At 41.8% G+C, this 23,164-nt stretch overlaps 1 protein-coding gene across 1 annotated transcript in view; it reads right to left on the bottom strand.

Annotated features, from left to right (window-relative positions):
• N4BP1 (NEDD4 binding protein 1) overlaps positions 1–22,143 on the bottom strand; it is a 50,460-nt gene extending 28,317 nt beyond the window's left edge. The window contains exon 1 of the mRNA XM_031458501.2: positions 21,874–22,143. Coding sequence (XP_031314361.1) covers positions 21,874–22,071 — 198 coding nt within the window. The 5' untranslated portion in view covers positions 22,072–22,143. The remainder of the gene's footprint in view (positions 1–21,873) is intronic.
• Between the last annotated feature and the right edge of the window lie 1,021 nt (positions 22,144–23,164).

Genomic DNA, 23,164 nt, shown 5'->3' with positions numbered 1-23,164 from the left:
AGAATGGGTATACCATTTCACATTCCCACTAGCACTGTATGAGAGATCCAGTTTCTCCCCATCCTTGCCAGTACTTGGTACTGTCACTATTTTTTATTTTAGAAATCCTAGTAAGAGTGTAGTATATCTCATCATGGTCTTTGTTTGTATTTCCCTAATGGCAACTGATGTTGAACATCTCTGCATGTTCTATTTACCATCTATATTCCCTGTCTGGTGAAGTGCTCATTTTTTGGGTCCATTTTCTAATTGGATTGTGTGGTTTTTACTGTTGAGTTTTGAGGGTTCTTTATGTATTCTAGACATGAATCCTTTGTCAGATATGCGGCTTGCAAATATTTTCTTCTAGTCTGTACTCTGTCTTTTCATCCTCTTAACATGGTCTTTTTGTGACAGAAAAAGTTTTTAATTTTAAGGAAGCTCATTTATTGTTTTTTTCTTCACCAAGCCCTCTAGATTCCTAAGATCCTGCCTATGTTATTATCTAAAAGTTTTATGTTTAAATCTATAATCCATTTTGAGTTGATTTTTGTACCAAATGTAAGGTTTAGTATGAGGTTCATGTTTTTTACCTATGGATATCTAATTGCTCTAGCATCATTTCCTGAAAAGATTATCTTTTCTCTATTGAGTTGCTTTTGCATGCTTGTCAAAAATCAGTTGGCCATACTTGTGTGCGGCCATTCCTGGGTTCCCTATTCTGTTCCACTGACTTACAAATCAATCCCTTCATCAATACCACACAGTCTTGACTGTTGTAATTATGTAATGTCTTGAAATTGAATAGTGATTACTTCTACTTTATTGCTTTAAAAATTGTTCTTAGCTATTCCAGTGTCTTTGTCTTTCCATATACATTTCTAGAATACTTGTATTTAGCAATTATGTTAAACTTGCACTTTGGTTTGAGGATAACTGACATCTGCTGACTCTTCTGATGCATGAGCATGGTATGTCTCTCCCTTTCTCTAGATTTTTGCTTTCTTTCATCACTGTTTTATAGTTTTGAGCACATAAGTCGTACACAGGCTATGTGAGATTTACACCCAAGTATTTCATTTTTTTGAGCACCTGAACATGGCACTATATTTTAATTTTGGTTTCTATGTGCTCATTGCTAATAAACAGAAATACAATTGGTATTTTGTATATTGATCATATATCCTGTGATCCTGCCGAACTTCTTTCTAATTCTAGGATTTTTTTCTTCTAGATTCCCTGGGATTTTCTATACAGACAATTATATCACTCACAATTTTTCCCCCTGATTTATATATATATTTTATTTTTCTTGCCTTTTTGCACTTGCTAGAACTTCCAACATTGTGCTGAAGAGCAGTGGTGAGAGCTGATATGCTTGCTTTGTTCACAATCTATGGAGAAAACATTGTTTTTCACCATGAAGTTAGAGTTTTTTTTTTTTAGATATTCTGTTCACGTTAAGGAAGTTACCCTATATCCCTACTTTTCTAGGAGCATGAACATGGTGTTAAAACTTGTTAAATGCTTTACCGTATCAACTGATATAATTTCATGATTTTACTTCTTCAGCCTGTTAGTATGATAGTATTGACTGATTTTTCAATATTGAACCAGTCTTGTATCCCTGGAATAATCACCACTTGGCCATAATGCCGAATTCTTTTATATACTGATAGATTCTATTTGCTATATTTTAAGAATTTTTGCATCTATAATCACGATGGACCCTGGTGTGCAGTTTTACTTTTTTTGTGTTGCATTTGTCTGGTTTTACCACTGGGGAAATACTGATTACAAATGAGTAAAGAAGTGTTCTCTTCTGTATTTTCTAGAAGAGATTGTGTAGAATTGGTGTTAATTCGTTTAAAAACACTTTATAGACTTCTCTAGTGAAACAACCTGGACGACCCAGTGATATCTTTTATGAGAATCTTTTTCTAGTTCCTGTAAGTGAAAGCTTAGATCATTGATTTGAGACTTGTCTCCTTTTCTAATGCAGTATGTTATAAATTTCTCTTTCAGCACTGCTTTAGCTACAGCTCACAAATTTTGATATGCAGCATTTTCATTTTCATTCAGTTCAATGCATTTTCAAAATTTCTCTTCAAATTATTCAATATTCAGAAGTGCATTGCTGAGTTTCCAAGTATTTTGGAAGAGATTTTCTTGTTATCTTTCTGTTACTGATTTCTAGTCTGATTCCTTTGTGGTCAGAACACATTCTGTATGCTTTCAGATCTTTCAAATTTGTTGAGATTTGTTTTATGCCCAGGTTATGGTCTATCTTGATATATGTTCTGTGTGCACTTGAAAGGAATGTGTATATTCTGCTGTCATTGGGCAGAGTGTTCTATAAACATCTATCAGAACCTGGATGGTTGATGGTGCTGAGCTCTCCTAAATCCTTGCTGATTTTCCGTCTAATGGGTCAATTAATTGTTGAGAAAAGCATGCTGAAGTCTCCAACTATAATTGTGGGTTTGTCAGTTTCTCCCTTCAGTTCTGCCAGTTTTTGTTTCATCTATTTTGCAGCTCTGTGGTTAGGAATATACACATTTCGCATTGTTATGTCTTCTGGGTGAACTGTCCTTCTATTCGCTCTGGAGACCGTTTTGTCTGATGGTAATATTGCCACTCCAGCTTTCTTTTGATAAATGTTTACATAGTATGTTTTCCCCTCTTTTTCATTTTAACTTACTTATATCATTGTATTTGAAATAAGTTTCTTAAAGACACTATATAGTTTGGCTGTTTTAAAAATCCATTCTGACAATCTCTTTTAAATGGGTGTGTTCAGACTATTTAATTTTAAATGAAATTCTTGGTAAATCTGGATTTAAGTTTACCATTAATTTGTTTTCTGCGTGTTACCTATTTTTAATTCCTTTTTCTCCTCTCTCACCTTCTTGTGTTATACAAACATTTTAAAGTATTACAATTTATGTATTGCATTTTTATTGCATCTCTTTATATAGTTTTTAAAGTAGTCACGCTATCAATTAAAATACACATAACTTAATTTTCACAGTCCATTTACAATCAACAGTCTGTCATTTCAAGAGGAAATGTACAAACCTTACCACCCATACTATTCATGTTTTTTATTTTCTACATTTTATGATGTTTTGACATTTTGGGAGGCCTTTCAGACCTGGGGAGAGACTTCTTACCCTCCCAGGGCTAGCTAATTCCTCGGAGCTCTGGACAGCTTGCTTAGAGCATGCCTTTCACGTGCAGTGGCCTGATGCAGTGCTGTGCCCTCACCCATCTCCTTATCTAATTCAAGCCCTGTATCAAGCCATGGCCAGGTACCAAATAACTAAAGACAGCTCCTATGCCCCCAAAGCCCGCAGGAATTACCCAAACTAGTCAATCCTATACTGGTTACCCTACCCCTGCCCTGCCTTTCCTTTCCCCTTGCTCTTGCTTCTGCCTCCTGCCAAAAACCTGATGCTTCACCTATGGCCCTGGTCATCAAAGTCTTCTTTCAATGGCATTGACTTCTCTGTGCCACCACTCAGTCACCTCCATAACTTAAAATCCTGTGAGTATAAATTTTAGAACACCACCATCATATCTGCTCCTTTATCCCTGGTCTCTATTCTCCTTGCCCTCCCTCGTATGTTACAGCTATCTCATAAATTATAGGTACAGACATTCAAATGCTATCAGACACTTAAAAATTTTACTTTCAATCACATTAACTCACTTTAAAGAACTCAAGAGAAGAAAGAGATCTATTATATTTATCCAGATATAGTATATAGTTTCTGTCTGAAGAACTTCCTTTAGCAATTCTTTTGCAGCAGACTACTGGCAATAGTTTCTCTTTAGTTTTTCTTCAACAGAGAATGCTTTATTATGCTTTATTTCACTTTCATTCTCAAAGGATAATTTCACTGGACAGAGAACTCTTTTTTTTTCACCAGTTAAATAATATTGTGCCACTTTTCTGGCCCCCACAGTTTCTGATGAGAAATCTGTACTCATTCTAATTGTTGTTCCCTGAAATATATTTTTCTCTCAACGCTTTCATGACTTTTAACGCATCCTCAGTTTTCAGCAGTGTGGTTATGACATGTTTGGGTGTGGAATTCTTTGAATTTATTAGGTTTGTGTTCACAACTTCTTGAATCATTATGTTTACAACTTCTGCCAAATTTGGGAAGTCTTCAGTTATTATATCTTCTACTTCTCTGCTGAAACTTCTATTTTTCTATTAGTTTTTAGAGTACTTGTTATTAATACATGTTTTAAATTCTTTGTTAGAAAACTTGAACATCTGTGTCATCTTGGCATCCACTGTCTTTCTCATGAGAGTTGGTATTTTCCTGGTCCTTCATATGCTAATAATTTTGTATTGCATCCATTTTGAGTATTATGAATTCTGAGTCTGTTTAAATCCGTGATCCACTTCTGTTCTAGCAGGTAACTGACCTAGTTAGATTCAGGCTGCAGGATGTACCATGTATTCTGTGAGCTGTGATTCCAACAGTTCGGTTTTTAAAGCCTCTGCAGAGCTATCTGTATCTGTCCCACAGTCAACAATCTGGGATCTGGATGGTGGTTTTCTATTAGTTCAGCTCTTAAAAGTCTTTGTTGTGCTGACGAAGAGTAGATCCATGGATGCACGCAGCTTGGGGATGAACCTGGATTATCATAAACAACTTTTATGGAGTCATCGTCCTGGGCTCCTCCCTCCCTGCCATCTTTCTATAGTGTCTTCTAGTTCCCTGGGCTCTTCTCATTCCTCTAGTCAGAAAGCTGGGGCTTTGGTTACCCCACTTCACCTTGCACTTCTGCAACTGTGCCTGGGTCCATCCAAAGGACGGAGAGGGAGAGAAAGCAACAAGGCTCGCCCCATCCTCTTGGGACCACAACTCCACCAATCAGAAAAGAATTTTGGCTCCTGCAAGCTCCCATTGCCACCATCATGGGATTTTTTGGAAGCTGGTGTGTATTGGAATGAAGAAAAACAAAAGCAAAAACGGATTTCACACAATGTTAGCTACTCCATTTTCTTGCCCCTTGAGTTCAAACTAGAGGGCTTCTCCTGGTTCTAGGGTGCCCTAGTGCCCATTTCCACTTCCCGGTTAAGCTGTGTTGAGTTCAGGCTGAGGGATAACAGAGGGGGGAAAAATGGTAAACTTACCACTGGTTTGGTGGTACTTTGAATTCTTGTCTTCTTTCCCAATCTGCCTGCTACTGTTTACTCTCCAGAGTCCACAAATAGCTGTCCCATGCATTCTGTCCAGGTTTTATCACTATGTTCAGTAGGAGTGACAGTGCAGTCTATCTTACTCAGAACTGGAACCTCTCCTTGCTGCCTGCTAATATTTAAGTGATTCTGCCTATTTAGCATAAGTAAGTGTTGGATTCACATGAGTCAAATACATGTGAAACTACTATGCAGCTACTGGATAAGAAAAGCTGATTACATCCACTCAGTGGCATGCCAGCAACAATGAGCCAACCTGGAGAGGTTTCTTCTCCAGATAAAAGACTTCCAAAACAAACATACTCTCAGACAAGGGCTAATTCTCTAACTCATCCAAGGTAAAGCCTACCTATCAACAGATCCTGCCCAGACACAAAGCTTCCAACTGGCTCTTCAGATTTGGTATGAATCATTAAAAAAAAAAAATCCGTAACAAAAGTCTGACAAATATGAAGACAGAAACCAAGAAAGCAGAACACAAAATACAGAAAAACTGGAGGAAACTAGGTAAAGCAGGCAGAAAAGAAAACTTCAAGAAAATTTTAATTAGTGCTTTCAAACCAGATATAATGAATTCACAAAACAGGAATCAAAATCTTAAAAGAAAAAGGAAAATAATCAGAATAAGAATTACTAGTAAATTAAAGATATGACGGCCAAAGTAAAAATTAATAGAAGAACTGAAAGACAAAGTGGAAGAAAACTCTCCAAAAGTAACAGAAAAAGAAAAAAAGCATTGAGAGAAAAGAGACTTTAAAGGTCCATTTAGGATATCCTAAATCCAAAGAACTGGCATTTCTAAAAGTAGAATGACAGCTAATAAAGAAACAACACAAATAATTTCCTGAAACTAAAATATGTAAGACTTTCATGCATAATAAGTGAAAAAAATTACACTAAGTCCTGTTTGGGAGCCAATGCACACAGATCCCATCTTGAAAGGGTTCACAGAACACCCAAGCATGATTACTTCTTAAAAGCCCACAAGAGGAAAAATCCTGGGGGCAGGGTGGAAACAGGACACACATAAAAGAATGACAATCAGAATGTCACATTCTTAACAGTAGTTCTGGATAATGGGGGTGGGGAAGGGTAGCAATGCATTTGAAAGGGAAAATGATTGTCAATCTAAAATTGTATACCATCCACATTACTTACCAAATGTAAAGCAGAATAGAGACATTTGCTAAAGGCTGAGAAAATTACTCCCATGGATTTTTGAGAAACTATTTTAAGATGAAGGCCACCAAAATATGGGTGATGAAGTAATGAGTAAATTCCATCCCAAAGTGGCAAATGGAAGTCCAAAGATTATAGCTGTGCAGCAGATAAGCTGAGCAATCAGCTGATTGGAAGGAGAAGAGGGATCCAGGGATGATCTCCCAAAAAAGGAGGCTCAAAGAATAGTCGATATAAAGGATTACTTGTTAAATAATAGGGATGTGATTAAAGCAAATTTCATAAGTAGACAAGAACAGAGCAGACACAAATTCCAGGAAAAATAAAAAGCTGTACCAGAAAGAGAGCACAATGTAATAAAGTACTTGGCTTCATAATGAGTAGCATTTATATGTCATAATTACATAAACCCTGTTTCATGCTTTAACTAAACAAACAAAAAAACCATGTTGGTGTCTTAGTCTGCTCAGGCTGCTCTAACAAAATAGCACAGACAGGATGGCTTACAAACAACAGAAACTTATTTCTCTCAACTCTGGAGGCTGGAAGTGCAAGATGAGGGTGCCAGCACGGTCAGGAAAGGGCCCTCTTCCAGGCTGCAGACTTCCTGCTGTATCCTCACATGGTGGAAAGGGCAATGGAGCTCTCTTGGGCTCTTTCCTAATGGTATTAATCTCATTCGTGAGGGCTCTGTGCTCAGGACCCACTCATCCTCCAAAGGCCCCATTCCCCTAATACCATAACATTGGACATTAGGATTTCAACATAATGAATTCTGAAGAGAAACAAACATTCAGACCACAGCAATTGAGAAAATGGGGGTAGTTTTTCATCTCATCATCTATCTTAAAGTGAATGATACTTAAAAATGATAAGAAACAGCAATATATTATTTATAATTATTTAGATAAACATTAGAACAGATAGCTAAAAACAGTTAAAAGTAGTTGCCTCTAGGAAACTGGGGTGGGGTAGAAGCTAGGGCCTGCTATTCTTTACCATAAAACCCCTCAGAACTACCTGATTTGTTTCGACCATGTGTAATTATCACTTGAGATTCACTCAAGTCTTTCATTAATAATTTACTCTTGGGAATTACTAAGTAGCAACAACTGATTTTTATAGCCTAGGGTATACAAGCATACCATACCGTATTATCACATTCTAGATGTCTGACCATCAGTTGTATTGATGAGAAAGATTCTGTGGATCCAAACAGTCATCATTTGCATTTGACTGTATGTGGTATCTGAACATTTGAGTTTTAGTCAAAAACTGTTTCCCCCATCCTGCAATGGTCATGTTTATTTTACTCAGACTTCTAAGAAAAAAAAAGGGGAGGAGTATATTTCTATAAATAATTTCCCTTTCATATGGCAAAATGAATTTCTGTCATTCTGCCTTCTAAAAATTCAGCTCTTTTCAACTCACAACATTTCTAGAATTCAGAGAGAAGCTCCTGCCAAACTTTGCCATTCAGAACATAGCTAAAACCAGAAAGGATCATAGTGGCTATTCAAGAGTCTGCAAGTCTGACCTGGGGAAAAGGTTCTTGGCACCACTGTTCACCATCTACCATCTATTATGGGCACACACTCGAGGGGCTTTATCAGTTGTTTCCTGGATCACATTTGGTTTGAAGCAGCTGAGTGAAGGTATAAAAGGAACAGCATAAGGCGCTACCTGCAGAGTTCACAACAGCAAATGATAACTGACAACACAGGTGTAAAAATAAACTTAAGGAAGACATAATAGTTAAAAAACATAGCAACTTGAGATCAGCTATCATGAGTGTAGATCTGGCAGCTGCCAGGAGCATAACTGTGTCCTGGCACAGTACAAAAGAAGATACTCAAGTCCACCACAAATCAGTGAGGAAGGAGAAACTATGCAGGCAAGGAGGCTCTTAATACATTACAGATACACCGATACGTGAGTCCTACAGAATGTATATAAATTAGAAGTGCCTTAGAAAAAAACAAACTTTCAATATCATTAACTTACAAATCTATAGCCGGTCCACTGTTAAGATAACATGTCTCTACCTGGCTACTTAAATTAACAGTATGGCTATAAAATTAAAGTAACCAATTTAATCATTTTTCCAATGTACTTCCTACGTTTGCTTTCTGTTTCATCTTCCTCCTCAATCTCATTTCTAAAATGCCTACAAGTTCTTTCCCAGGAGGGGTACCTTAACTACTCTGCAGTGACCCTTACATGCTCACCTGAGTGTACTTCTGGAAACAGGACCAGGGGCCACACTCAAAGTCTACCTAGACATCATCCCCATTACATCTATAAATCTCTGAAATCCTAAAGCTTCCAAAACTTTCAGCTCTTCTGAGCAATTTAATCTTCACTCTTCTGGTACCCAACCTCATTTCTGTTACTCTTCTCACTCTTAATAAAAGACATTATTTTATCAGAGCCCAGAGGCCAACATATGTAAATTCCTTTGACTACCTCTCCTTTTTCATCTAAATTTCTATTTTTAATAAAGTCTTTCTCTTTCCTTCTGCTTCAAAGCCATGCCTTTTCCAGGCCTTGATTCATGACTCCCCTTTTACCAACCCACCCCTCCCTCTCCGCCTACAAACATGCCAGGGTTTCCCTGATCCTGCAGAACACATCCTTTAGCCCTACTGCCTTATGCATGGGACTCTGTCTTTTCATCTTCACACTTTTTGAAAAAGTAACCTAAACCCCATTTCCCTGTCAACTCCTTGACATCTGGGTTCTGCCTCCATTCAAACTGAAATCACTTTCTTGAATGATACCTAATGCCACATCCAAAGGTCCTTTACTCTGTACTCTCTCTGCTTGGGCTCTCTACCTACTTGGTAGGTAGCACCCTATTGCTGAGCAACTTTTGACAAATCCTTTCCTCTCTACACTTTGAGATACCGCTAGCTATCTTTACTTCCTAATTTTCTGACTATTCCCTCAAATCCTTTGCTGCCCTTTCCCACTGTACCTTAAATGTAATTATTCACCAAGGTTCTGTCCTCGTCCTCTCCCTCAGTTTATACTCACAGGATTTTTTAAGTTCCAACCACAACTTTTCCTTCTCTGGCGATAGCTCCAAATGTCCATCTCTAGCCTTTAATACAGTTAGACTGCAGACACCCCTGGGCATTTCTACCTATTCCACAAGTGCCTCAAACCTCACAGGTCTGAATCAGAGCTCACAGCTCTTCACTCCATCTTTGGTCCAAGTTCCCTTCAATGAAACATAGATGCCAGATTCAAAGTTTTCTTTCCTTGTCCATCAACTGCAGTCCCCTTTACAAATCTAGTCACATGTGAACACTACAACCAACACTAACTTCTTTTGTTGCCAGTCTTGCCCCACTCCACCCCCTTGAAACAGTATCAAAGTTATGCCTGAAAGCGTACCCTTCATTTCCTTACTCAAAAACTTTCCAGAGAGAGAAGCAAGACGGCGGAGTAGAAGGACTCTTGTAGCTCACCCTCTCCCACAAATACACCAAAATGCACATCTACAGACCTACTCAGCCAACCAGAGCACCTGCCGAACTCCAACAGAACATCGCCCTCTTCGAAAGACAAAGACGCCAAAAATCTGGTAAGAGAAAAAGAAAAAAGAAGAAAGAGCAAAACAGTGCGGGACCAATCTCGCGGGGAGGGAGCGGCAAAGGAGGATGGGCGCTCGTTCACTGGGTCTCCCCTCTCCAACGGAGAGGCCAGCGGGACGAAGGGGAAGACTCCAAGGCTCAGATCTGCCCCGAGCACCTCTTGACTGACAGAACTAAGTTAAACGGGCACAAAGGGTCCCCGTGACACCCAGCCCAAGACGCGAGCCAGCAGCTGGGGGCCAGGACAGGCTGCCCGAGCCGGGAAGAGGACTGGGGTGGTTGCACTGAGGCAGCCCCGGGGGAATGCAGGGTGCTGTGCGCCATGGCTGGGAGGGGATACAGAACAGAACAACCTCGGTCCCCCATAAATTGCGAGAAAAGCAAAGCAACACAGCTGGTGTGCCCTGGGGAGAGAGTGCTGTAGCCTTTGTCTCCTCAGACCTGCACCGCCATTACCGGCGCTTCTCATGAGAAGATGGGGGGTGGGGGAGCACAGCCACAGCTGCCATCTCCTCCAGTGTGCAGCACCTGGGTGGGGGAAGGGGTGGGGATGAGCCCTGAATCCTCACCTGGGGGCTCCGCAACCTCCTAGGCAGGACTGAGACTTGTTTACAGCCCGAGGCAGATAGGATCTTTCTGCCCTGGCACCTCAGAGAACTTCCAATGCCAAGACAAACAAGGAGCTGAGATTTGGCATGGAGCAGGGGCGGGGCCGATCCGTGGTCTTCCCCAAGCCCACCTTTGGAGCAATGACCTGAGGCGGAGTGGGCAGCTGCACAGAGCAGTGGAGCAACCGGCGCCCGCCGGGAGAGGGCAGGCGGCAACCTGCTTTCCTGGAAGGAATGCAGCACCTGACCTCGGTGCTGGGAGGGGGCGCAATCTGCCCACCTGCCTCGCCTGAGCGCAGCATCTGACTGTGGCATCGGGAGGGGGCGCTATCTGCTAGCCGAAAGCCACTGGGAGCAGCACAGAAGAGAGCGCCAACAGAGGGCCTCTGGAAACAGCAAGCTGAGTATGTGAAACAGGGCGAAGACACAAAGACCTCTCGATAAAATCATTAAGAGCACACCATCTCCAGGAGAACTAGATAACTCATACTCCTTAAGCCACAGTGCCAGAGAGATATGAGCACTATGAAGAAGCAGAGGAACCACTCCCAATTAAAATATCAAGAGAAATCCCCTGAAAGCACGATCAAGGAAATAGACATTGATGGCCTACTAGATCAAGATTTCAAAAAAGGAGTGATCAAAGTACTGAAGGAACTAAAAGAAATAGTGTTTAGAGATACAAAATATGTCAAAAATGAAATAGAAGCTATAAAGAAGAATCAAGTAGAATTAGTAAACTCATTTGCTGAGATGAGAGCTGACCTAAAGGCTGTACAAAGCAGGCTAGATAATGCAGAGGAATGAACAAGTGACCTAGAAGACAGGACAACAGAAAGCACCCAATCAGAACAGCTGAGAGAAAAACAAATAAAAAACAATGAAAACAATATAAGGAACCTATGGGATAATATAAAGCATGCCAATCTACGCAGAATAGGGGTTCCAGAAGAGGAAGAAAGAACAAAGGGTTGAAAAGGTATTTGAAGAAATCATGACTGAAAACTTTCCAAACCTAAAGCAATCAGATATCCAAGTACAGGAGGCTCAGAGAGTCCCAAACAGGAAGAACCCAAACAGACCCACACCAAGACATATTGTAACCATGATGGCCAGAGTCAAGGATAAAGAAATGATCCTAAAGGCAGCAAGAGAAAAGCAAAGAGTGAGTTACAAGGGAACCCCCATAAGGCTCTCAGCTGATTTCTCTACACAAACAGTACAGGCCAGAAGGGAGTGGCAAGATATATTCAAAGTCCTGAATGAAAAAAAGATGCAGCCTAGGATACTCTATCCAGCAAGGCTATCCTTTAGAATAGAAGGAGAGATAAAGAACTTCACAGACAAGCGACAACTAAAAGAGTTTAGCAACACTAAACCCATGCTAAAAGAAATATTGACAGATCTACTCTAAATAGAAAAGAAGCGGGATGCTACAAAAATGAGAAACTCATAACTGGAAAGGAGATAACTGCAGTGAATTACAAAAAGAATAAACACAAAATTGTAAAAGAAGACATCTAAATCATTAAGAGTGGGAGAGGGAAGCTAGGAAAGCCACTGTGGAAAACAGTATGGAGATTCCTCAAAAGACTAGGAATAGACTTACCATAGGACCCAGTAATCTTGCTCCTGGGCATATATCCAGAAGGAACTGTACTTCAAAATGACACCTGCACCCCAATGTTCATAGTAGCACTATTTACAATAGCCAAGACATGGAAACAGCCTAAATGTTCATCAACGGATGACTGGATAAAGAAGATGTGGTATATTTATATGATGGAATACTATTCAGCCACAAAAACCGACAACATAAGGCCATTTGCAGCAACATGGATGTTCCTGGAGAATGTCCTTATAAGTGAAGTAAGCCAGAAAGAGAAAGAAAAATACCATATGAGATCACTCATATGACAAATCTAAAAACAAAACAACACAAAACAAAACAAAACAAAACAAAAATACAAAACAGAAACAGACTCATAGACATAGAATACAAACTTGTAGTTGCCAAGGGGGCGGGGGGTGGGAAGGGACAGGCTGGAATTTTAAAATGCAGAATAGATAAACAAGATTATACTGTATAGCACAGGGAAATATAAACAAGATCTTGTGGTAACTCATAGCAGAAAAAAAATGTGACAATGAATATATATATATGTTCATGTATAACTGAAAAGTTGTGCTCTACACTAGAATTTGACACAACATTGTAAAATGACTATTACTCAAAAAAATGTTAAAAAAAAAACTTTCTAAAGCTCCTTACTGCACAGGATTAACGTTCAAGATCCTAAGAATTATATTCAAAGTCCTCTGTGGTTTGAACTTTAGCATGTTTTCTTATTTTTGCAGCCTAATTTAACTTTTCTTTCCTTCAAGAATTAGCAAAAATGGGGTGGGGGATGTTAATGTGTTTTCTATACACAACAGTATCTTATTATTTAAACAATAGCATTTATCATAACTCTCTGAGACAGTGTGAGCACTGCCCTTGGTCATTTAACCAGGGGTGATTCTGCTCTTAATGGGGGGGGGCACTGGCAATGTCAGGAAACATTTCTGGTTGTCAAAACTGAGGGGTTGCTCCTGGCTTCTTGGGGGTAGAGGTCAGGGATGCTGTTAAACATTCCACGATGGGACCCTACAACAAAGTATGAGCTGACCAAAATGTCAATAGTGCCACTGTTAAGAAATTCTGAACCAATCGATAAATGTCTAACAAATACATGTCAAAATAGGAATTAGGAAGTTTGGGAACACAGGCTGACATCCAACCTAGTAGTGTCAATGATGTGGGGAAGATTGTTTAAGTGTGACCAAAGTGACAAAAAAAGCTGGGGAGGGTGTTCCATTTTAATAGTTTGCATAGCATTAGGAAAAATAATCAGACACTTCTAAATAAGGCAAAAGGATGGCCTCTCAATTACAATGCAGCACTCTTTGGCCCACCCAAAGATGATTCACTTCTCTGGGAAATTTACCTATGTCCAACACACCATTTATTATTAATTAGGGCCTGGACTGTGATGCTACATGTTAAAATGCAGATTTTTATCCAGTAAAGATGCCAATTATCTCCACCTGGTAGAAAAGATATCCCCAAAGGTTCTAATTTCACTGGTTTGTAAGATATTAGCCAATTTGTACCTAAGCAAGCAATTTTATTCCACCATTCCTTTTTTTAGTGCAGATCCTCAGATCCTCAAAAGCTCTCTGAACCACTTTTACATTCCTGCTGGTTCTCTTATTCATAAGATCTCTGACTGCGTCAAAGTCATGTTTGGAATTTTTGAAAGAAATTTTCACTTTGGCAATTTTGTAGGACCTGTAGAGATGTCCAAGTGGGCTCAAGTGCTTGGAGCTATTAAACTGACTGGTCCAAGAAGGGCATCTCATTGGTTGTGTGAGCCCAAGCATATTTCATTTTGGCTCCCAGAGTGAATCCTAAACCGGAAGTGAATTTTACTAGTACTGTTGTTCTTTTTCCTTCTGATTTTGGGTTTTTGCTTTATAGTTCTTGGCCACATGTCCCTTTTCATACTTGCTCAGAGACCAAATGGCTACAGACTACCAGGTCAGTCTCACGCAGGAACCTAGCCTGCAAGAATCTGATTTTGCAGTCTGACCATGTGGTAAAAGAACAGCTACATGCTCTCCCAATGTCATATACTAGAGAACTGTCTAGCAGTCCCAACCAAGGATTACTTAATAGCTAGGGCAGCAGAGCCCAAGAGAACTGTCTGTAATGACAGAAATATTCTATATCATGTCCAAACTGGCAGCCAATAGCTATGCGTGGTCACTAAGTATTTGAAATACAACTGAAGAAATGAATATTTAATTTCAGTGAATTTTATTTGAACAGCCACATGTGGTCGTGGCTACATACTCAACAGTGTAAACCCAGCCTCCAGATTTTTATACAGCCCCTAAGAATTGTCTTTACCTTTTAAAGGGTTGTAAAAAGCAAAAACAAAGAAGAACATGAGACAGAAACCCTGTATGGTCTATAAAGTCTAAAATATTTATTATCTGGCTCTTTACAGAAAAAGTATGCCTATGTATGAACACTCTAGGAGAGTGTATTTTTTGTCCGACATACCATTTATACCGAGTAAGGCCCAGAATCTGTGAAACTACATATTAACTTGCAGATTTGTCCAGTAGAGACACAGATGACTTCTGTTTGGTATAACAGATAACTCCAAAGGTTATGGTTTCATTACACTGTATGACATTAACAATTTTTATATCCAATCTAGCAGTCTTATTTCAACATTCTTTTTCAGTACCTATATGTGTTCCTTAAACCAGCTTTACTAACCAGCTAGTTTCCTCACAAATGAGTTAAATAAATATTTGGCATGTTCTCACTTGGTATCTTCAGGAATCACATTTTAATTAAAAAAATGAAAATAGTAAGTGCTCATTTTAAAAGTTCCTGTTTACAAAAACGAAACATAAAAATGGCAGGGATTCCAAACATATTTTAAGAAATAAATAATATGATTAGGTAGTCCCTCCTACTGTCCACCAATATCCATGTTCTCCTTTAACAACAGAACCCAGATTCTGTCCAGGGCAGCAATGTGTCTAGTTAGACAGAACATTTCCTAGCTCCCTTTTCTACCAGGACTGGCCATAGGACAGTTCTGGCCAACAAGAGGTAAGGAAAAGTCTGCTGGGGTTTTGCAGAAAGATGTTGCTGCTGCTTCTTTCCTTCTTCAAAATAGAGACCTGGTGGCTGCAGGTGCAGTAGTTATTTTGTGATCAAGAGGGAAAGGCCAAAAGAGCTGCAGGGACCTTCACCCTGACAGCCCCAGACCAATACTCAGCCTTGGACTATCTTCAGGCTTCTTATTGAGTGCAAGAAAACCAAACTCCTATCTTGTATAGGCTTCTATCACTGCAGCCAAATCCTGATCTATCAGCTTAACTCATAGAGACATACATTAGCATTAACCTATTAATAAATGAAGTAATAACTTCATTATCTTAATTTAAAAAATACCAAGATTAATAATGAAACATATTGTGAACTAAATGCATGGGTTCAAGAGTGGATAAAGATCCCAGATGACTAGTAGACAGGGAGTTCCAATCAAAAGATGCCATAATGACAAGTGACTTGCACATAGACAATTTAGATGTGAATCCCCACAGCTCTTCTTCATCAATTAATTTAAGTAACTGATTCTGTCACCAGTAAGACTGAACAAAACATTCTTTAAGTTGAAGGGAAACTCTTAAAATCACAATTAAAAGAAATAACTCAGTTTCTTTAAACAAAAAGATTTCCTTATGTTGTTTCCATATGACGTAACTGATTTTTTTAAAAAAAAAAATCCTTTAATTACTGTAAGGATTTTCGCTCTATAATTTTATTTTAGAAATGCAAGACTGCTAACTTTATACAATTATATTAATCTAGTAAAAAGCCAACACGGAACAAGATGCTGTCCCTGATTTAATTAGAATCCTACAACAGTAGCTGGTAAACAAATAGAGAAGAGGAAACTACAGTCATGAGCAATCACTTTGACTCCAGCTTAATCAGCATGAGTATCCCTTATTGCAACATTCTGGTATAACCCCAAAACATTAACCATAAAAAGAAACTGAACCCAGCACCGTTTCTCAAGAAGACGATTTTCACAACCATAGTAAGTTAAAAAACATCATTCTAGGAAATGCAAAAAGGCCACCAACCTCCTTTCTGGTAAAATCAAAACAAAAATTCTATGTCACTACCCAGTATTACATCTATGAATTATTTCCTCCGTGAACAAATTTACTGTTGAAGAATTCATTCATGAAACCAGGTACAAAGTTCTTCTAACAGAAAAAGACATGAAACAATAAAGGGTCCATTTTAACCCTCTCAAGTCAGTGAAGTAAAACGCCATTTCCAGAATGGCATTTTCTTTATCCTCATCTTTCTCTTCTCTTACTCCACAAATACGTTAGCAAACCTCAGCTAAAGAACAATCACCAACTCTTCATAAGACTCCCTCTTCTTTTCCTCACAAACTAAAAGTGGCTTGGATGTTAGTCTATATTACCATAGTTTCTCAGGTGTCCTGTAATTTCAATGTTTAAGATTGACAAGCCCTCCAAATTACTCTCCTTGTGAATCCTCCAGATTGGTGCTCTTGGTAGGTCACTGGCTATGCCTCACGGGGGCTACTCACTGCCATGAGTAATGCCCAAAATCACATCAACTGATGGGCAGCTATGGTTGGCAAATTCAGCACTCTAAAGGTTCATGGAGAAACCACACAGCAAGCAGCCATGCCATTTACTTCCAATTACTTCTCTTTTGTTTGTTAACCTTCAGGCCAGGATCCTAGTTCGACACTAACTCCAGCTCCCAGTCCTCTGCTGTGGACCTCGGTGACCTCTCTAGATGCCTCACACTTCCATCCTCCATCCTCTCGCTTCTCTAAGTTAAAAGGAATACTTCCACTTCACCCATCACCCCTGAGGCACCACTCCTTCGTTCTTAGAATCACCCTCAGAATTCTTCCACACCTAGGATTCTGATCTCTGAAATGCCTAACTTCAACGTCTAGAACTCTCCAATACTTAGGAAACTTGTCCTCTGTTAGCATGCTTTTCTGAGTCTAGGAGGGGACGAGGTCTGTCTTGTCCCTTCCTTTATTCTCATAGTTCATTAAGCCGCTTCTGCCTTCACCTGCCTCCTCTCCAGTCTAAATCTCCCAAACTATTCGTTCACTGAAAGCAGAAGGTAAGTCTTGCATATTTTGGGGCTGTCCTACCCAAATGAGGCTGATCATTCAGAAACATTTCCTGGGCCCCAAGTGCCTTGCTCAGCTGCACCTTAGATTCCTCTGTGAGTGTGTGCTTCACCAACACTGGATGTGGGCAAAACGATCATCTACTTGAGAACTGCCAGATCAAGCGACACTATAAATTCATACCATCTAACCTTCCCTGGCCCTTACTTCAGGTCCAGTCCTTTTTTAATTCTTTCCAACGCATTTCCAACAGTTCCGCTGCATCCGTGCAAACATACTCAGCTGTCTTCAAGTTCTCACCCTCCCTCTCATAAATGGTCATCCTACTTTACCAAGACAGCACTGTAGACCACTGAGGCCTTCGAGTGCCCTGTTAACCAAATGGGAAATAAAATGCGTATCTTCACTCATCTTGTCTCCTACTATCTAAAGCAGAGGTCCAAAAAAGTAGTTCAAGAGCTGAATCTGGTCCACTGACATGTTTTGTTCACCACGCAAGGTTGCTTTTTGTTTCCTTTTCTTAGAGTATGTTCTTTTAAAAATGTTAGTGCAAAACTTTTATTGAGATATAATTCATGCATGGTTTTTAAAACATAAATTAGTTGCCTCTTATATAAAAACAAAAAAGATTTCCCATCATGAAATGCAGTCTTCTGGCCTGTCTTGGGTGAAAAGATCAGAGATCACCGAGCATGGGCATCTGCCCTCTTCCACCAGGCACAGGCGTCTTGCTTCATCAGTTCCTTCCTACCAACCAGCCCTCTGCAGTCTCCCCACCTGGGACTGGTCCCAGGGTGAAATTCAAATTTGTGGCTCTTTGATCTAAAGGAAGAGTTCTAACTATCTCCAGGGCTGCGATTTCTTCAGTCTCATCCCTCCCCACCACTGCCTGACTCGAAGGATCCCACCCTGCTTTGCATCTTTGCTTTCTTTGTGAATGAGGCAGCCCGTCGTCAGTACCTCCACTTCCTCTCTGAAACTCAATCCTCAACCTCCGTTGTTCCCATGATGTCTGCCACCACTCACTTCAGTGCCCTCCCACTGGGCCCCTATGGACAATGCCTGCTTCTGGTTTTTCTCTCACTTTCAGGCACTGCTTCTCTAGCTCTTGTAGTAATGTCACAGCACATAAATTTTGCTAAACATTTACCCCCAATTTTTGTACTTCTGTCATCACAAACCAGCAATGGACCATACTAGGAAACACAAACCTAGCTAGAGAAACACTGATGATGGAGGCATTTCTTAGAAATGTAAATCTGAGGCATCACTCCTGTTCTTAAAACCCTTCCATGATTCTCCACTGCATGCCTGCTTGGTAAAATCCATGTTCTTTAGCAGGTCCCCCATGCTTGTGACCTAATAGCTTTCCTCCGTTCTTCTCCTACACTTGAGGAATCCACGAAAAAATGGCACTACTATGTGTGCCCATGATTTTGTACATGCTCTTCCATCTGGAACACTCTCATTCATCCTTCAGTGCCCCGATAGGCAGAGTAACCCTCACCTGTATTACTGTAACATCTTGCACATACTTCAACTGTTAATTGTTCTTTCCACCTTTGTCTCCCCTACTAGGCTGGGAATTCCTTGAGGTCAAGAGGCAGCAGGTGGTGTACTTCCTGGCACGTAAGTTTTCTTTAAGTGTTGGCTGCCTGGCCCCATCAACCAACAGGTCAAACAACATATGCACCATCCTTCCTGACACCAGGGCTTAAAACTGCTCCCTCAATCCCCACATCCACTCAGTTGCCAAGACCCAGTGAAAACCTTGTCACCCCACCCATGTCCAGCTCTAACTTGCAACAATATCCCTTCCACAGTTGGGTCTTCTTACCTCCAAACAGTTTCAGGTAAATCCTTCCTCTCCCCAAATCCTCACTGACTCCCTACCAAATAAGGCCCAATGGTCTTAGCCTGGAACTTGGGTCCCAGGAAAATTCTTCTCTCACAAGGTACTCTGACACTTCCTACAAAGACATCCCACGTTTTTCTGGCTTCTAGGCCCGTGCCTGCAACCACCTTCACCTGGGAATCTTCCTGACTCTTCAAAGCCTATCTCAAGTTGGCCTCCACCAACAAATTTCCCCTTTGACAAAAGTGGCACTCTTAGAGAGTGTGCCTTTTTTAAAAAACTTCCCAGGACATTATGACTTTCCACCAGTAACCTCATCTTACCCCTCTTCAGCTAACAGAGCCCTAACTAACTAAACCTCCAGATTCTCCTCCACTCTAGCATTTGCTGAAGGGTAGTGAATGAACATTTTTAAGGCAGGAAAACAACATCAACCACTTGATGGGACCCAGAAAGTTGCCCACCAATCAGAGACTCTACCAGCCAGTTAAAAAAAATTCTTTACTATAAATCTTCCTTCTTCCAAACTTTCTTCTCCACAGCTTAACTTAAAATGTAGATACTCAAGTTGTTTCCTTTTTCTTAATTTTTTAAGATCAAGTTAACGGTTTTCTCTTCCTCAAAAGAATGTAAAACAAACTCCAAAATGAATTAACGAGAAAAAAAAAGCCTTTGAGTATGGCATTCAGCTCTTACCCATGAATTTCAAGGGAACAAAAAGGATTTCTTACAAGTGGGAGGGTTAGATTATGAGTAACAGATCACAAAAATAAATGGGCAGATGATACATACTACCAAGATACTGTAAGACACACCTTTCCCAATCAGCTTACACTGAACTGCACGGCAGAGACAGGTAAAAGAACTGGAGTTGGGAGGGTCCAGCAGGGTTTTTCTGTACAGCAAAAGAAGTACTTTTGATGCTTGCAGTGAGCCTTGAGTAAAGCTGAACTGGGAGGAGGCAGGGCACACAGTAAATGCAGTGAGACTCATCAGACTACAGTGGAGATGTAAGCTAAAAGCTGCTAAGACAGAGAACTGAGAAAATAAAGTGGGGTTGGATTAATAAGTGTTTTGTAAATCAGAGGACTTTGGAATGAATGGGATAGGCAACAGGAGGCCCTAGTAGGTTCCAGGGCAGGAAAATGACTTTTTATGGATTAGTCAAATGCAAGTTGCACCAGGTAGGGAGGAATGGAGTGAAGGCAATGAAGTAAGGGAGAGGGCACATACCAAGAATGAAGGTCTTAACTGCTGCAAAAGTAATGGAAGAGAAAGGAATGAATGTATGTAAGAGATTTTCAGAAGCCATAATAGGACTTTGTCCTGTCAAACTTTTTAGCCCTCAGGAGCTAGAAGAAATTGAATAGCTGGGGAGAAAACAAGGAGGGGACTGGGCAGGAGTTAGACCAGTTGTCTGAAATCAACTGGTTTAGAAAATCAAGAACAGGAAAGCAAACTTGACTCAACATCTGCAATGTCAAATTGTGAAGAATCAAAGTTAAGAGTCTTATGTCCTTTAGACATGTTAAAAGCAAGCATCGAAATTGTTTTTTTTTTAATCTAAGAAAGTCAAGAGTTACAGCGAATCAGATTCAAGGGCACTGTGAAATTCCTGAAGTAGAATGCCAAAAAAGGATTCCCCTCCCCCAACCTCCCCTCTCAGAGTGCTCATCACTTGGGAGATAGGTATCAAGAACAAGGTCTCTAGAAACAAACTCCCTAGGTCTGAATCCTGGCTCTCCCACGTAACTCGATGGGAAAACCTGGCTCCCTCGGGGCGGGGGGGGGGGGGGGGAGTAGCTGCTTGGGGAGGGAAGGGAGTAGCTGAAGGTGTCTGAAGTAGGTATACGTTTGAAATGCTGATTTAGAGAGAAGGTGAGTCACCTCTTTGAGAGTTTCAGTTTCTCCAGCTGTTAATTCAAACACAGGAAGATAATAAAACCTATCTCACTGGATTTTTTAAAGGACTGTATTAGTCAATCCTGAAACGTTTAACATAACGTCTAATGTGCTATAACCATTCAACAAATGTTAGTTGGACACAAAATCAGCACAAGGAATAGTGCTATTTTTAACAGTACGATTAAACGTCCCTATCTCTTCTTGATATTCTCTGAGTATTGTACTACTATCATGGTTTTGTCAGATTCTCCAAGGGGACTGACATCCCCGAAAGGTATAGAACCCATGCAGCGGAGACCTCGGAAGAGAAAAGTGGCTGAGGTGGTGGGCCAGGAGGCTGCGGGCCCAGCCACCAGGCCCTGCGCACTAGCCCCCGGACTGGGGGGGAAAGATAACAACAGGCAGCACTCTCGGCGCCTTCACTCGGTGCCAGCCACCGTGCCGCGCACTTTACACACATAACCTACGCGAATCCCCGCAACAGCCCTTCGAGGCAGGGGCTTTGATCAGCGCCACTTCACAAATGGGGAAACTGAGGCACCCGGGATGAAACCGCTAGCCCAAGGTCACAACGCTCGAGATCTGAGAACGCAAGTCCACGGGCTCCGGAGACTGCGCTCTTACCACAGCGCTCGCCGCGGCCGCGCACGGAGAGCAGGGGGGAAGAGGGTGGGGGCGCCCAGGGACCCCGACGGACGCAAGGCCGCGCGCGCGGGGCCCCGGCCGGGAAAGGCGATCGCGCGGGGGCGGCGGTCGGACTCACCTTGGCGCTGTGCACCGCCTCCTGCGCCCCGCGAAGCTGCAGCCAGATCCGCGCGGGCAGCGGTTCCTCAGCCCCGAGCGCACCAAGCACCGCCAGGCTCACGCCGAACAGGCCCTCGATGCGGCTGCGGCTCCGCTCCAGCAGCGCCGCCTTCTCGGCGGGCGCCGTGAACTCGTCCAGCACCGCCCGGGCCGCCATGGCGGGCGCGGCCTCCCGCGGCGGCGCCGGGGGCCGGCGGCGGCGACGCCCCCTCAGCGTGCTGCTCCGGCACCCGAGCCGGTCGGGCGGCGTCGGCCCTCCCGGCCGCCTCGCCCCGGCCCGCGCTCCGCCGCCTGACCGGAGGCCCGGCTACAACATTCCGCCGCGACCGCCGCAGCTAAGGAACTGCGGACGGAGAACCCCTCGGCCCCTCAGCAGCCGCCACCGCCGCCGCGGGTCGGGCCCCGCCGCCGCGCATGCGCCCCGCCCGCCGCCGTCATTGAAGCTCGCCGCTCCCTGGGGAGGGAGTAGGGTGGAGGCGATGGAACTCGACGTCACGCGCAGTCGCCATGTTCGTTGAGGGCAAAAGTACGGCTCGGGAGAGGGGCCTGGGTGTTCTTGTTTGGTGAGGGCACAACGCTTTGGGGTGACCTCGTAGATGATGAATTTCTGGTTTTACATATGGGGCGATTGAGGCTCCGAGCTAGGAGATGGGACTGACCTAATGTCACACAAGGGATTTGTCGTGCCTTCAGATATCTCTAAGCCAAACCTAGGGCTCTAGCAAATTGAGTTATCCAATTTCCCATTTACTGATAGACGGGTGACTCTCTTCCTCCCTCCCTCTCCCTTCCTTTCCTTTGTCTTCCCTCTTTTATTTCCTTTCCCTTGTTTTTTCAGTAAAAATGGTAACAGGAAGAGAAGAAAATGGGAGTAATGAGTATGGAGAATTGAAAAGCAAAGAAATGATTAAGGAAAACTCAGGAGAGTGGTTTCTTCTGGGAGGGAAGGAGGGGGAATGTGTTATGGGAGAGGTACAAGAAGTGGGGAATTAGGGGTCCTCCGTGATTTTAGTGGGGGACTTGGGCAAGTACACCCTAAGCCCTCTCCAGGTCTGTTTTCCCATCTGGGAAATTCGAGGTTGCCCTCAGTTATCTCCAGAGTTTTTACAGATCTGCGTTTTCTGAGTCCATGAGAATAGATTGTGGATGATGAAATGTTGGTTTCCTTTCTCGGGGCTAAATGTTGTGGATGTAGTAGATGGTTAGGCATCATGGGAATATTACTTAACTTGTCTAAGTCGTAATTCCTC

Source organism: Camelus dromedarius, chromosome 9 (genome assembly GCF_036321535.1).
Source record: "Camelus dromedarius isolate mCamDro1 chromosome 9, mCamDro1.pat, whole genome shotgun sequence".
In the NCBI taxonomy this organism is placed as follows: Eukaryota; Metazoa; Chordata; class Mammalia; order Artiodactyla; family Camelidae; genus Camelus; species Camelus dromedarius.
Note: the sequence above shows the minus strand (reverse complement) of the source record. Positions and strands in the feature narration are given on the sequence as shown.